Source organism: Medicago sativa, chromosome 4 (genome assembly GCF_051527215.1).
Source record: "Medicago sativa cultivar Bolivia chromosome 4, Bolivia_mono, whole genome shotgun sequence".
Lineage (NCBI taxonomy): Eukaryota > Viridiplantae > Streptophyta > Magnoliopsida > Fabales > Fabaceae > Medicago > Medicago sativa.
This window is the reverse complement of record NC_140752.1, coordinates 18906308-18920872: the sequence shown is the minus strand read 5'-3', so window position 1 is coordinate 18920872 and position 14565 is coordinate 18906308. Positions and strand designations below refer to the sequence as shown.

Genomic DNA, 14565 nt, shown 5'->3' with positions numbered 1-14565 from the left:
AAATAAATAAGTATTTATTTTAATTTATAAGCTATGACTAACGAAAACTGTATCTTAATAAACATTTTTTTTTCATAAACAACCTTAAAAACTTATAAATAATACATAAAAACTTATTTATTTGCATAAGCTGTTTTATATAAACCCTAAAATAAGCTAATCCAAACAGACCCTTATTTGATTTACACACTAATTTGTATTCTGGAGTTTAGTTAGGGGTATCATCATTGTCTTAAAAAAAGGGTTAAATATGTTTTTTATCCTTACATTTTGCGCACATTTGAAGAATAATCACTGCATTTCATTAAATGTTTTTAAAATAATCATATTTTATTTCCGTTATCAAAATTAGTCCATGCTGTTAATTCTCTAACGGAATGCTAATATGACAGTTAGTGAATCCCAATTATTTTAGGGTTATATATGTTTTTTGTCCCTACATTTTGCATGACTTTGAAGAATAATCCTTATTATTTTAAGGATTTTAAAAACATTTAATAAAATATAATAACTATTCTTCAAAAATGCGCAAAATGTAAAGATTAAAAACATATCTGATCCGGTCCAATAAATAATTATCGGTTCGACTTGATTCTTACAACTAATCAATAAAGCGACCGCACCACATCGAATATTAGCACCTTCTTCACCCCCACAAACAATTCCAACACTTTTTCATTTTTTCGATTCAATTTCTCTCTCTCTCTCTCTCTCTCTCTCTCTCTCTCTCTCTCTCTCTCTCTTTCCCCTATAACCGTGCAACGAATCTAGGTCACATTCACCGGAATCTCGCGCGCGTCGTACACGACGGCGGAAATGGCGGAATTGCCGCAGAATCGCCGGCGTTCTTCTTCAAGTTCGTCTTCTTCAAGCGATCGATCGGTTAAAGTTGAGCGTGAAGTAGGTACCGGAAACGGAAGCACCACCAAGGAAGTTGTGGATAGTACTGATTCTGTTTCCAATGGAGTTTCTGCTATTAACGGTGAAAGTAGTTCCTCAAAATCAGGTTTCTACCTCTCTCTCTCTCTCTCTCTCTCTCCACACACATACACACATATGAATTGTTCGATTTAGTTATATTGAATTTGTGATTAGTTAATTGACTTAGAGAAAGAAGTGTTGAATTTGAATTGAAAGTTGAAGTGTTTTTCGTTCTTACTTTGATATGATTTTGTTTTTACTTTTTGGTTTTGGTTTTAATTTATGCGTTTTTTTTTTTGTTAATGACGTGAAAAAATATGGACCACAAGATAAATTTTGAAGTGTCACAAATGAATGTCACTTTCAATTTATTTATAGTGTAATGTTAATATATCATGTATCAATTTCAATTTAATTACTTTCACTTATTTATACCAATGATGTATATACCGATATTTATAAAATTAATTTGGTAAAATTAACAGTTTCTTTCTTTCACTTATAATTTAGCCGTAAATTATAAGTGAAAGAAAGAAACCGTTAAATAAGCAAATGTATCATGTATTGCGGGACAGAGGATTATAAAAGGGCAACCCGGTGCACTGAAGCTCCCACATATGCAGGGTCCGGGAAGGGGTCCCACCATTTGGTGTATTGTACGCAGCCTTACCCTGTTTTTACACAAGAGGCTGTTTCCAGGACAGAGGATTATATTTTACATAATTAATTTTGGAAGAATGACGGCGCTAGGCAGGCACTAATGTGTCTGTTTGTCTGCTTTTTCTATGACGCTTCATTATATATAATTTCTTTAAAGAGGAAATAGAATATGCGTTGACAGTGTAAAGTAATTTTACATTGGGCGGGCACTAACCCGTTCTCATAGATATGAGTGTTATGATGGATGAGTGATTACATAAGTCAATACAGGATTAGAAATATGATCATTAGAGAGAAAATTATGCTACTTGCCATTGTAAAAAAAACGGTAGTCTCTTATTAGGTGGATTTATCATTAAGGTGAAGTGAATTCTTGGAGGATAGTACAACTGTTAAGAGAGATTTTGTTAGTAAGAATCTATGTTAAACTTAATACTTGAATTAAATAATCTTCATTTCGAGTATCCCAACCCAAGTTTTTTTATATATAATAGATGAACTTCCATCAAAATAAGAAAAAAGACACCAAGGAAAATTTGCATGTCCACCAAAATGGTCAAGGCAGACATTAAGCTGTATTAGAAACAAACTGCAGAGACAGTCTCATTCAGCTATCACGATTTGATATTTGTATCACTTCCATTATCATGTATAAACATGTTCAATGGTTATATAAGCATTTACTCATTTTAATATTATTATTTGCTTCAGTGGTATCAATGCATTTTGATGCTTTATTAGAGAAGTACCTAATTAATTTCGTTCTTGAACATGCTCCTATGATCTTGACATTTCTTCTGCAACATAAGCTGGTTAGTGCTGCTACACTAATTCATGTTCTCCTGCTCTCTCCATGAAGAAATAAATTTATTTAAGAGAAACCAGAGGCAGAGACATATGAAAAACTCATTAGCTGAGGAAAGCTTGTCAATGTCTCTGTATATCCAAAAGTGAAACCCTATTAATTTAGTAAAATTGATCATGCCATGTTCCCTTAGAATTTTAATATAATTCATCTCTTCTCTCTGAATATTATATTTGATATCACTGTTTTGTTCGATTTCATTGCTCAATTTTAGCTCTAACTATGATGGTTTTGTTTTCTGCCTGTATTTAGGCATTCCGAGCACGGGGTTGTCCAAAGTTACCACATTGCCAGTAGATGTATCCCATGGAGATAAAATAGAGTCAAGTCCAAGTAAGTTTAAGTTGGAAAGGTCAAAAACAGAGCGGCAGAGACATCTAAGGCCTGAGGATGCAGCACAAATTTTTAATAACAAAATTCCTGTACAGGAAAAGGTATGCTATTGTCATCTATGATGTTTCTTAGCCTTTTGTTTTCCCCTTATGTCTGTGGAAACATGTCTATATGGTGGCATTGATTTCCTAAAAGTGTTAAATATTTGTATGTATGTTGGTAATTTAGAATGTTTTGTTCCCCAATTGAAATAAAAAATTCTCTTGTTATGTTTGGATGGAGAGATGTGGTTGGGAAAATGAGGTGTGGGAAGATTACAATCAAACCTATGACTAAAAATGCTGAACAGACAGAAAAAATATTGAATTGTACTCTCACCATATCATAATTTATTTATTTTCCCACTCAAAGTTTTATCACCATAGCTTTTGTTAAATTATTATATTACACCATAACTTATTTTCTTTTACTTTTTTTGTTTCTACTGACCATCATCACCATCTTTATTGTTGTTTTTAATCACATGCAGCTTAGATTGTTGAACAGAATAGCTACCGTAAAAGACGACGGAACTGTAGAATTTGACGTTCCCATAGATGTTGAACCTGATGCTCTTGGTGCTGGATCCAAACATGTAAATAATGTTATTGATGATTCACATGGTGCAACAGACCTTGATTACATCCCTCCATTGAATATAGTGATGCTTATTGTTGGTACACGAGGAGATGTACAACCATTTGTTGCAATAGGAAAACGCTTACAGGTATAGTAATGGTGGCATTTTATTGTCCAAATATCTCTTTTCGTCCTTCATGTGCTGCTAGTTGTTGGTTCATGGGAATGTGATGTATGGTCTTTATGGTAACAATAAGAGTGATTTTATGTGTTGACATTTTCTTAAGTATAAAATTTTCATTTCTTATGTATACCTGTTATGTATATCTCTTTTCATTTCTTAGATGTGATTTTGATCCTTGTTGCTTCTATTAGAACAGGGTGAGCATGTACATCATTCACATTTGAATCCCAATTAGTCCAATAGTTGGAATTTTGCATTTTAGATATAGAAGAATTCATAACTCGTAACGTAATAATCTTGTTAAAAAAAAACTCTTAACGAATAACTTTGATGCTTTTTGGAGAGTCGACCCTTTACAGTATATTTATAGTTGTGTTCTTTTCTCTTTTGAAAAATGCTCTCCTTCAAACTTATAAACTAATGAAGAGAAAGAGACGCTACAAACTTGTATTTTCTGCTGTATTTTAAGTTAGCTTGGAGCTTCCCATCTTTAGTTGAATTTTTATTGAATGAATACATTTTTTTATTTAGTTATCCTCTGACAAAAACATATGATATTAAATACTAAGTTATGTTAATGTTAATAATTACTTTTATGTTATTATTGTTAACAAAATTGAGGTCCTTATTCACATTTACGCGCAGGATTATGGCCATCGTGTTAGATTAGCAACTCATTCAAATTTTAAGGAGTTTGTTTTGACAGCTGGGTTGGAGTTTTATCCGTTAGGGGGCGATCCAAAAGTCCTTGCTGGATGTATGTACTACGTACCCAACTGCAGTTTCTTCTTCTAGTGTTTGATTGGATTTAATGCATGATTTCTTACTTTCTTTCTCTCCAATAATACTATCCAATGTGTTTTTGTTTGGGAAAATGGTAGGATAAGAAATTTTGCAAGCACAAATTTTTGTGGTTAGAAATATTAACTCCAGTGGTTAAGCAATTAAATATGTGGGTTACTTTTCATCTGCACATTCTTAGCCAATAAGTTATTGAAAATAGTTGGGAATATATATTAAATCACTTAAAAATGTGCTGTGTGTCATGGATAAACTGTTTACCAAGTTCAGATCATGAATATAACTGTCCTCCCTACAACTACGTAATATGATTTTACTCAAATCAAATGATATGGATAAACTGTTTTTATCTAATATGATTTTTATGCTTTTGCAGATATGGTTAAAAATAAGGGCTTTCTGCCATCGGGACCCTCTGAGATACCTGTTCAGAGAAATCAAATGAAAGAAATTATTAACTCTCTGCTTCCTGCATGTAAAGAACCTGATATTGATTCGGGTGTCCCCTTTAAAGCAGATGCAATCATGGCCAATCCCCCAGCATATGGTATGCTTTCTTGTTACTTACATTTTTTATAATATGGTTGGTTTAATTTTTGCATTTTTATTTAGTAACGATTTATGTGCAATTGAAAAGCCAATGCGACCGTGGCGTTGGGGCAGCTATATTCAAGTATTAAGGCTGTTCAGCACACAAACACAAGCGCACACACACATATATACTGTATGCACACTTACGGATATGCATACACACACACACATATACTGTATGTACACTTGTGTGTGTGTGTGTAATATATATATATATATATATGTATATGTATATGTATATGTATATGAGGGGGGCTATGAAGCCCCGATACCTGACACGATACCGATACGGCGATGCGGGAAAATTTTCAAAATTCCCGATACGATACAGCCTCGATACGTTATTAAAAAATTAAATTTAAAATTAATAGTATAAGTGCACAATGTATAAACATAACTAAAAATGATAATAAACAAACATTCAAATTAATGAAAATGATCAAAACAAGTGACAATTACATATTTTTTCCGCACAAATTAGATAGAATATAGCTAAACATCATTAGTACCATCCAAAGAGAACATCATAAGTACTATAAAAAAAAAAGAACATCTTTGTCTAATGTTGACTACTTAACAGTTAACACTAATTTATATCGAAAACAAACAGCAGAAGAAACATAACATTAGAGAGAAGAGAAACAGAGTAGAATTCAATCAGTGGTAATGGTTAGAAGAGAGAATAGCTATTGCTATGTGGTGACGAGAAACCCTATTTTTTTAGGTTAGAAGAGACAATATGATTTTGATAGTGCTGCCAGACTTGTAGTTTTATTTCTTATTATTTTATTTTATTTTATTTTTTTAAAGGAAATATGTAAGACAGAAGTATAGGTGTCGGAGTATAAGTAAGTTGTGTTGGAGTACAAGTTAGTCGCATCCGACACGTATCGGTCATTTTTTCCTTCAAAAAATAAATAAGAACTGCCCGATACTTCTCCGATACGCGTATTGGGACGTATCCGACACGTATCGGTCATTGTTTTTCAAAAAAATAAATATTAATTGCCCGATACTTTTCCGATACGCGTATCGGGACGTATCGGGGCGTATCGGTATCGGATACGTGTCGGATACGATACTTCACCATTTTTGGAGTATCGGGGCTTCAGAGGAGGGGGGATATTTTGACTCCAAGAGTAAGTATAATAACTTACTCCAAATCTTGACCTTTAATTCCAATATTGATTAATGGCTTAGATTAATTGATATGGTAGACTTTAATTTTATTTTCTATAGTAGTCAACACTTGTCACCACAAAATAACAAAGCAATAAATGTCTATTAATGGATTGATTTTTTTTTTGTTGTTCTCCCATTACTTATTTTGTTTTCACGCTAAAAAAATTCCTTCAAAAATATATGCAATTTTTATTCCAAGGAAAGGGTATTTCTATTCCTTCAAAAAAAAAAAAATCACTCATTCTATATGCTTAAAGTAATTCAAGATTTTAAAATTTTAAAAACATGATTGTAAAATAAGCACCAAATTTGTTATTTGACCACAATTTTTTTTCTTCTCCCATTACTTTTTTTTTTTACGCTAGAAAAATTGCATATTTTTTTCAAAGAAAACAATTGTAAAATTTAAAGAATTGCATATTTATTCTTCTCCCTTTACTATTTTTTAAAAGACATATTTTATTTGGGTTCTTCATTATAATCCTTATCTTTTCTTATATTTTTTGTCAACACAAATTTTTGTACTAATCTGTCATGAAAATAAAAAGACGATTAGTACAAAAATTTGTGTTTAAAAAAAATATAAGAAAAGATCCGGATTATAATCAAGAAACCAAATAAAATATGTCTTTCAAAAAATAGTAAAGGGAGAAGAACAAATATGCAATTCTTTATATTTTACGATTGTTTTTAAAAAAATATATGCAATTTTTTTAGCATAAAAAAAAATAAAGAAAGAATTTTTTTTTTTGGTCAAATAAAAAATTTGGTGCTTATTTTACCATCGTCTTATTAAAATTTTAAAATCTTGAATTACTTTAATTATATAGAATAAGTGAATATTTTTTTTAAGGAATAGAAATATCCTTTCCTTGTCCCATAAGTGTAGCTCAGTTGGTAGCTACCAGGGACAATGTTTGCAGGGGCCGGGGTTCGAACCCCGGATTCCCCACATCTCCACACTTTAAAAGTGTGTGATCTATCTAGCCACTAGGCTATTGAACCAAAAAAAATAAAAAATCTTTTCCTTTTGAAGGAAATTTTTTAGCGTGAAAACAAAAAAAGTAATGGGAGAAGGAAAAAAAAATCAATCAATTAAAAGACATTTATTGTTTTGTTATTTTGTGGTGATAAGTGTTGACTACAATAGAAAATGAAATTAAAGCCTACCATATCAATTAATCTAAGCCATTAATCAATATTGAAATTAAAGGTCAAGATTTGGAGTAAGTTATTACACTTACTCTTGGAGTCAAAATATCCCCTCTCTCTCTCTCTCTCTCTCTCTCTCTCTCTCTTTGGAGTAAGTTATTACACTTACTCTTGGAGTCAAAATATCCCCTCTCTCTCTCTCTCTCTCTCTCTCTCTATATATATATATATATATATATATATATATATGTATGTATGTATGTATGTATGTATGTACTCATTTTTAAATTTTGGAGAAGAGTTGGTTAGAATAAAACTTCACTAACCAATAAAAGGATGAAATACACACACACACACATATATATACAACGACGGATGAAATATTTAGGCAGAGTTGGTTAAGAAAATACTAGCCAATAAAAAAAATAAGAGATTATTATGAAAAGATAAAAGAGAGAGAGTTTAGATCTGTAACTGTTTTCTGTTATTGTATTGATGATTATCAAATGAATCTTGATTACATAGAATAGGAGAAGAAGCTATTTATAGCCTTCACCTAACTGTGCTGACTCATCACAGTTAGTTACAATTCTATCACTTGGTTAAACTATTCTAAGCCTATACCGTAAGCGATAAAAACAGAATTATTTCATCTGAATTAGATATTTCAGATCCTAATCTAAAAAATATTTTGCAACTTCTCTACCCAAACATATCTTATGGGAATCTATGGAGAATGTTTTATTTAACTTGTTTATCTCTTTGAAATCTCCTATAAGCGTCATGTGATCCATATGCAGAATTAACACTACTTTTGTCATCCCTTTAGATAAATGCCTTGAAACACTTGAATAGATGTCAAAACTTGTGTAGTAGACAGATTGATATGCTCGGCAGATTAGACTCAGCGAGGGAGGGAGTCATCCAATAACTCAAGAGTTTGTTCTATGTTGTTGTGCTTTTACTGTCCTATGCGTATAAAATACACCCTAAGGACATTATGCAGTGTTAATCATTGGAATATGGGACAGAACGCCATTGCTGAGACTGGGCCATATGCAATTTCAGTTTTGCTGTTACTTGCATAAGGACTAATTTAGGACAATCTATCATGTGATCGGTTGATGTACAATTAAACTATTCATGGAGTCCGAATTCAGTTTGGTACTAAGAAGAAGGGCCATGGCGAAGTACAGTTTTTGCATGGCATGATCGTTGTTTCAAGGTTGTGGTGTGTCCAGTCAGATACCATAAATTTCCCCTATCATCCAGTACATAAGTCTTTACAGTGGGATTGTAAATGATGAGTTGCAGGCTGAATATTTGAAATAGGGCCTCAACAAAAGACGATGAAGGTTCTGGCTGGTTTCCCTGAAAAGTACTGCAATGGTCGTTGTTGTCTTGTCGACGGGTTTGGGGTTATTCTGCCTAACAGTTGCTAGATCAAAGCACGGGCTTTGTTACCATGTAGAGTTGGATAGGAAAGACTAACTAATCTGCTAGAATTCGGGACACAAAATTCTAAGAAATCTAAGATGCAACACTACAATTTAAATCAGATAATTCGGATCTTAATCTAGTTCAAAGTTCAAACTACTTCTCTTAACATATTCGTACATGATATAATGTTTTCTCATTTCTCTATCACTTAATATTGTTTTCTCATTTCTCATTTCTCATATTAGGATCTTAATCTCCTTCACATTTCTTGCTGGCTAGTCCTATTTTTTCTACTTTTATGATGATATTGGAAGATACTACTCTGTAATTCATACCATTGTTTTTGCTACTGACACTGTTAAATACTTAAAATAGGGCATACCCATGTCGCAGAGGCCTTACAAATTCCAATTCATATTTTTTTCACAATGCCATGGACGTAAGTAATCTAGGTGATATTATTGTATTTTTTTTCCTTCATGTTTTCCTTAAGTCTTTTGTTTACTAATTTTTCTTTTGGTTCTTTTAAAATTGGTTATTTCTTATAGTTCCCCTTGTGATTCATTGTATGTATTTTATCTTTTTCACCCAGGCCAACAGCTGACTTTCCACATCCTTTGTCTCGTGTAAAGCAACAAGCTGGTTATAGGGTCAGTTCATTAATTAAATCTGGTTCTTATCATCCAGCTAATTTTTTGCAACCATATTTGATTTAATATTGATCATTCATAACTGTTCAGCTTTCATATCAAATAGTCGACTCGTTAATTTGGCTTGGAATACGAGACATGATTAATGATCTTCGGAAGAAAAAGTTGAAGCTACGACCAGTCACATATTTAAGTGGCTCACAAGGTTTTGAAAATGACATTCCTCATGCATATATATGGAGTCCTCATCTTGTTCCTAAACCAAAAGGTGGTTACTTTGATCCTAATGTTCATACTTTGTATTTGTAGTCATTGATACATTAAGTTCACTCATTGCTGTTTTTATAATTTTGGGAGTGACATCACATGATTTTTGTAATATATGCTTTGTGCTTTCGTGAACATCACTATTTTTAAGTGGTCTTTGTGACTAATGAAAATAGTGCTTAATAAATTATTTATATCTGTTGGAAAGTACCATATATTTAGATGAATACTTTCTATTATGTTCTATCTGTATAGTTAGTTTCCTTTGTATCTTAGTTTCATCTTTTATGCAGATCTTGTGTGCATACCCTCATCAGTGTTTACAACTTATATGGCTTGAACAACCTTCACCTTTATAATCTGGTTTTGTTGAGTTATACTCAAAATCTAAGTTGATATTAGAGTCTATCCTCGATTTGTATTGGGTCAATCTCATGTTAATCATTCCCCGTGGCATATAAAGATTGGCGCTACCCACATTTCTCCATGCTTAAGAGGTTCAGTCTTGAGTGTGAGGGTGTGTGTTGCAGTCCTTATTATTCCATTAAAATTTGTCTATGCTTCGGATGTGTAGTATTGAATATTAATAGAGTTTGGGTTGGGCTAACTCGATCCTACAAAACTAGCTTGTAAGGTGAGGATTACCCCACTTGTAAACTTATGTTCAGACCTTATCTCAAAAGATATGAGATTTAACCCACGTCTAGGACTTGACATCTGAAGAGTGACTCTAGTGGCCCGATAGCGGTGACCTATTCTATCTAGAATTTGGGTCCCAAGTTTCGGAAGTGTGTTGGAGATTTCTTGTTGTGGGATTTGTTTTTAATGTCTATAATGCATTCCAGAACATTTTTTTTGCTGCTGTTTTGGTCGATCATTACTGTGTTTGTGTCTCAAGGTTTGTTAGTAGAGATTTTAGCCCATTAGTTCATTAGTCAGGCCCATTAGGTCAGAATAGCCTATATAAACTCATTAGTGGTTGACTGGTTGTACATTATTCATAACTTGAAATGTATTATTCAGTATTCATAATCACTAATCTATGAGGACCTCATATCAACTATATATTTAACAAGTTGGATGCATATAATGCATATACTTCAGCTTGGGGGGAATATTTATTATTGTAAATATTAGTTATTCATTCCCTTCATTGTTATTAGTTTTTTAAGGGATTCTCTCTTGTCTAAAAATGTGCAGTCTCTTGTATATTTTCATTACAATTATTCAGAACATTCTACTAAAAATTAAATTTATTTTTTTATTTGCAGATTGGGGACCGAAAATTGATGTAGTAGGGTTTTGCTTTCTTGATCTAGCATCAAATTATGAACCTCCCGAGTCCCTTGTAAAATGGCTTGAAGATGGTGACAAGCCGATTTACATTGGGTTTGGTAGCCTGGTGGGTGTATTTATTTGCATCATGCATGTATCTTGTCCACGTGATTTTTTTGTGTTAATGATAGATGTAGGAACCTTCCAAACCAGTGTAGTCAATAGCATGCTATAGGCTTTATCGGCCCTGGCCACCACAGGATAGACAATAGTAGAGTGGGTTTGGCGTAGCGGGCACAACTTAGAATGGGGTCGCAAATTCCAAAAAGCCCTTAAGAATAAGTAATCATCATGGCTTTTTGGTTGGGGTATTTTAGGAATTTTGCAATTTAAAAACACCAAAGCAGTTCTAGGGCTACTCTTTTCTCACTTTCTCCCTTTTTCCGTCATTTTTGGTTAGTTATATAATTTACACTATAAAGTATATGAATTTATACACATTTTGGTATAGTAGGCTTCCCAGTTCCCACTATAGCGTTTTCAGGGACAGTTGCTACAACCCCTATTGGGGATTGATAACACTGTTCCAAACCAATCATGGGCAGATTGCTTCACCCAAAGTTGGACATTTTTAATGTCTAAATTTTATTAACTTAAAGATACTTGATGCAGACTTAAAGCAGCCATTCTTAATCCGTAATACACCTACTTTTCATTGTTAGCTTGCTAATTGCTTGTGCAAGTCTGTTAGTTGTTGATGGGCTATATCGGGTTTGTCCTGACTACCTGGAGACTTTTCTGTAAATAAAGAGGTTAAGATTCTGTGGAAATGTGCTAAGTTCACAATTTTGTGGTCCTTTTTGTTGGAGGAGAATGCTTGGATTTTTCAGGATGTTTAGATGTTTTAGGATTATTACGGGAAGGAATAAAGATCCTCACATCTCTTTGGCGTTTGGCTCCCCACTTAATGGGATAAAGCTTGATTGTTGCTGTTGTAGTTTTTTTGTCCCAACTCTCGGGCAGCTGGAAGACCGACACTTTTATATGGTACGGAGTGTTGGGAGTGAAGAACCAACACGAGAATAACATAAGCGTAGCTGAAATGACGTTGTTGCTAGGGGTGTGCATGGTCGAATATTCTGACCGACCAAACAATATCCATTTATAAATCACTTATATGGATTTGGATTCACAACCATGGCCATTTCTTCATAAGTTGTTGTTTTATGATTATAAGGTTGTCATAGTTTTTGATTGTCATAGTTTCTGGCGAATTAAGAGAAACTATAAGAGAAACTATTAAGAAAGATCTAGGGATTAATGAGTTTGATCGAAATATGATAGAACATTATGGCGAATTTGATCCATGTATCCGAAGCCTTGGTTGTCGTTATTGTAGTTTTCTTGTCGAGGATTATCCTCTCCTTGCTTTTGTATATCTCTTGCACAATTTCTTTTCCTACATAACAAATAATTTCTCTGTACTTTATAATCACATGCCCCCCTCCCTCTCTTTATATATACTTAACTCATTTCCGTTACAGCCTGTTCAAGATCCAAAAAAGATGACACAAATAATTGTAGAAGCACTGGAAACCACGGGACAGAGAGGCATCATCAATAAAGGATGGGGAGGTCTTGGGGACTGTAAGGATACTGCTTCTTCATGCTTTCGTTTGAGTTGTTTATTAGTTTTGTTTCTTTAACAATTTGTTTTCCCAGTGACAGAACCAAAGGACTCTATATACTTGTTGGATAATGTTCCCCATGATTGGCTATTTTTACAATGTAAAGCAGTGGTAAGATCATCTAGTTCAATACTCTTAGTTCATTATTTTTTAAAGGTTTAAATCACATTTGAAGATAACGACAAAGTCATAATTCTATCAAACTACTAATTTATTTAAGTTTTTCTTTTCAATTATTTAGCAATAAAAATTCTTATTTTTTTTTTGCATTTTTTGTAGGTGCATCATGGAGGAGCAGGAACAACAGCTGCAGGGCTGAAAGCTGCTGTAAGAAATAATACCTTTTTGAATCCCTAGTAAATATGATATCGTTTGGTTTTATTTTTAATAACTTATATTTTTTGTGGCAGTGCCCAACGACCATAGTTCCTTTTTTTGGTGATCAACCCTTTTGGGGTGAGAGAGTACATGATAGAGGAGTCGGCCCTCCACCTATCCCAGTTGACGAGTTTTCGCTTCCTAAGTTGATTGATGCCATAAATTTTATGCTAGATCCCAAGGTAAATAAAAATTTAATTTCCTTAAAATTTTATGTGTATCAGCCAAATGAAACGGGATTGCTTCTTTCAGAAGTAGATTCGGAGGATAAATTTCTGGTGTGATGTGACTGTTGATTTGCAAATTATTAGTGCATGTTATTAAATAAATGAAGTGTTTCCCTTATATACAACAAGCTTATGAGAAAATTACTCCGAACTACTGAATTTCATCTCATGTATTTTTTTATGATCCAAAACAAATATACGTGTAAGCTATACATATATTCTATGGGCATTAGGCAATAATAGCCGGGTTAGAGGCTGGTTGGGCAGCTTTAAGTTGGATATACGTAGTCTTTCTCGTTGGCCATGGAGGAAAACACCTAATCCAAAGACTTCCGACAAATTTGGGTAAAACAAGGCTGAACAGGAAACCACATGCCCTAAAAATACTCCAATTGAGAGTGGACAGACAGACCCATGACAAATCAGCATCGAAATTTTCCAACAAAAGTACTTTAACATAATGTAGCCACTCCCTGTTGTCACTTTACCTTTCTAGCTTGCAGTAGATTTTCTACAAAGGCAAACTGCTTTTCGGATGTTACTGTGTCACAAACTTGTTGAAGCTGCGATAATTGGACCATTAGTTATACAAGATCAATTAACATTGAATTCTATGTTTGAAACTTATTATTTGGTTTATATTTGCTGGATGGGCTGATGTATTTAGATAGGTTTTATATTTACACTGTGTGGCCTCAAAATTTTAGGTGTAAACCAATCTCAGTTTTGGTTGCATTCTTTCTTGGTTCTGTTTGGTGCGCTCTGAATAAACATAAATATTACATTTAACTGGTCATTATACTTCTAGGTAAAGGAGCATGCAATTGAACTTGCCAAAGCTATGGAAAATGAGGATGGGGTAACTGGAGCTGTGAAAGCATTTTTTAAGCAGCTTCCTCAGAAGAAACCCGAGACTAACACAGAGCCATCTCCATCTAGTTGTTTCTCTAATATAGCTAGATGTTTTGGTCATTCCTGATCCAGTGCAAGCTGGTCAGACCGCCACCGTTTTTCAATCTCTGTACATTCCAATCTATATTTCCGTGCTGTCATGTGATTGCAATTTTCTGTGCATGCTTCAATTTAACTTGAGCTTCAATATGTGTGTAAATTTTCTGTTGTGTCTGTAATTGATTCCCCTGTACCTGTGTAATGCTTTTGTTCTTTTCTGTTTTGCACTACACAAATGTATCATTTTTTCACCATGACCAGATACATGTGGTCTAATCCCTTTTGTTGATTATAATTAAGTGTATGCCAAGTTGGTTTAGTTTAGGTATAAAAATTCAAGATAATACTATTGGATAAAAATCAAGTCACACTAGTGATGAGT

The 14565-nt window shown here is 33.4% G+C and overlaps 1 protein-coding gene across 1 annotated transcript; it reads left to right on the top strand.

Moving 5' to 3' along the window:
* Positions 1–639: 639 nt before the first annotated feature.
* LOC146926955 (sterol 3-beta-glucosyltransferase UGT80A2-like) lies at positions 640–14478 on the top strand. The gene is made up of 15 exons (XM_085700390.1): positions 640–705; positions 744–1006; positions 2699–2880; positions 3309–3545; positions 4227–4338; positions 4759–4929; positions 9123–9186; positions 9340–9397; positions 9488–9665; positions 10936–11066; positions 12484–12586; positions 12662–12738; positions 12907–12954; positions 13038–13187; positions 14041–14478. The coding sequence occupies exons 2-15, from the start codon at positions 817–819 to the stop codon at positions 14209–14211; spliced, it is 1872 nt and encodes a 623-aa protein (XP_085556516.1). The 5' UTR covers positions 640–705; positions 744–816; the 3' UTR covers positions 14212–14478.
* Positions 14479–14565: the final 87 nt, after the last annotated feature.

Excerpts from the sequence above, each read along its gene's own strand:
- LOC146926955 (XM_085700390.1), top strand. The coding sequence starts at position 817 with ATGGCGGAATTGCCGCAGAATCGCCGGCGTTCTTCTTCAAGTTCGTCT. Across the intron at positions 12,587-12,661 it reads ATGGGGAGGTCTTGGGGACT|TGACAGAACCAAAGGACTCT; the intron begins GTAAGGATACTG and ends TTGTTTTCCCAG. Across the intron at positions 12,739-12,906 it reads TTTTACAATGTAAAGCAGTG|GTGCATCATGGAGGAGCAGG; the intron begins GTAAGATCATCT and ends CATTTTTTGTAG.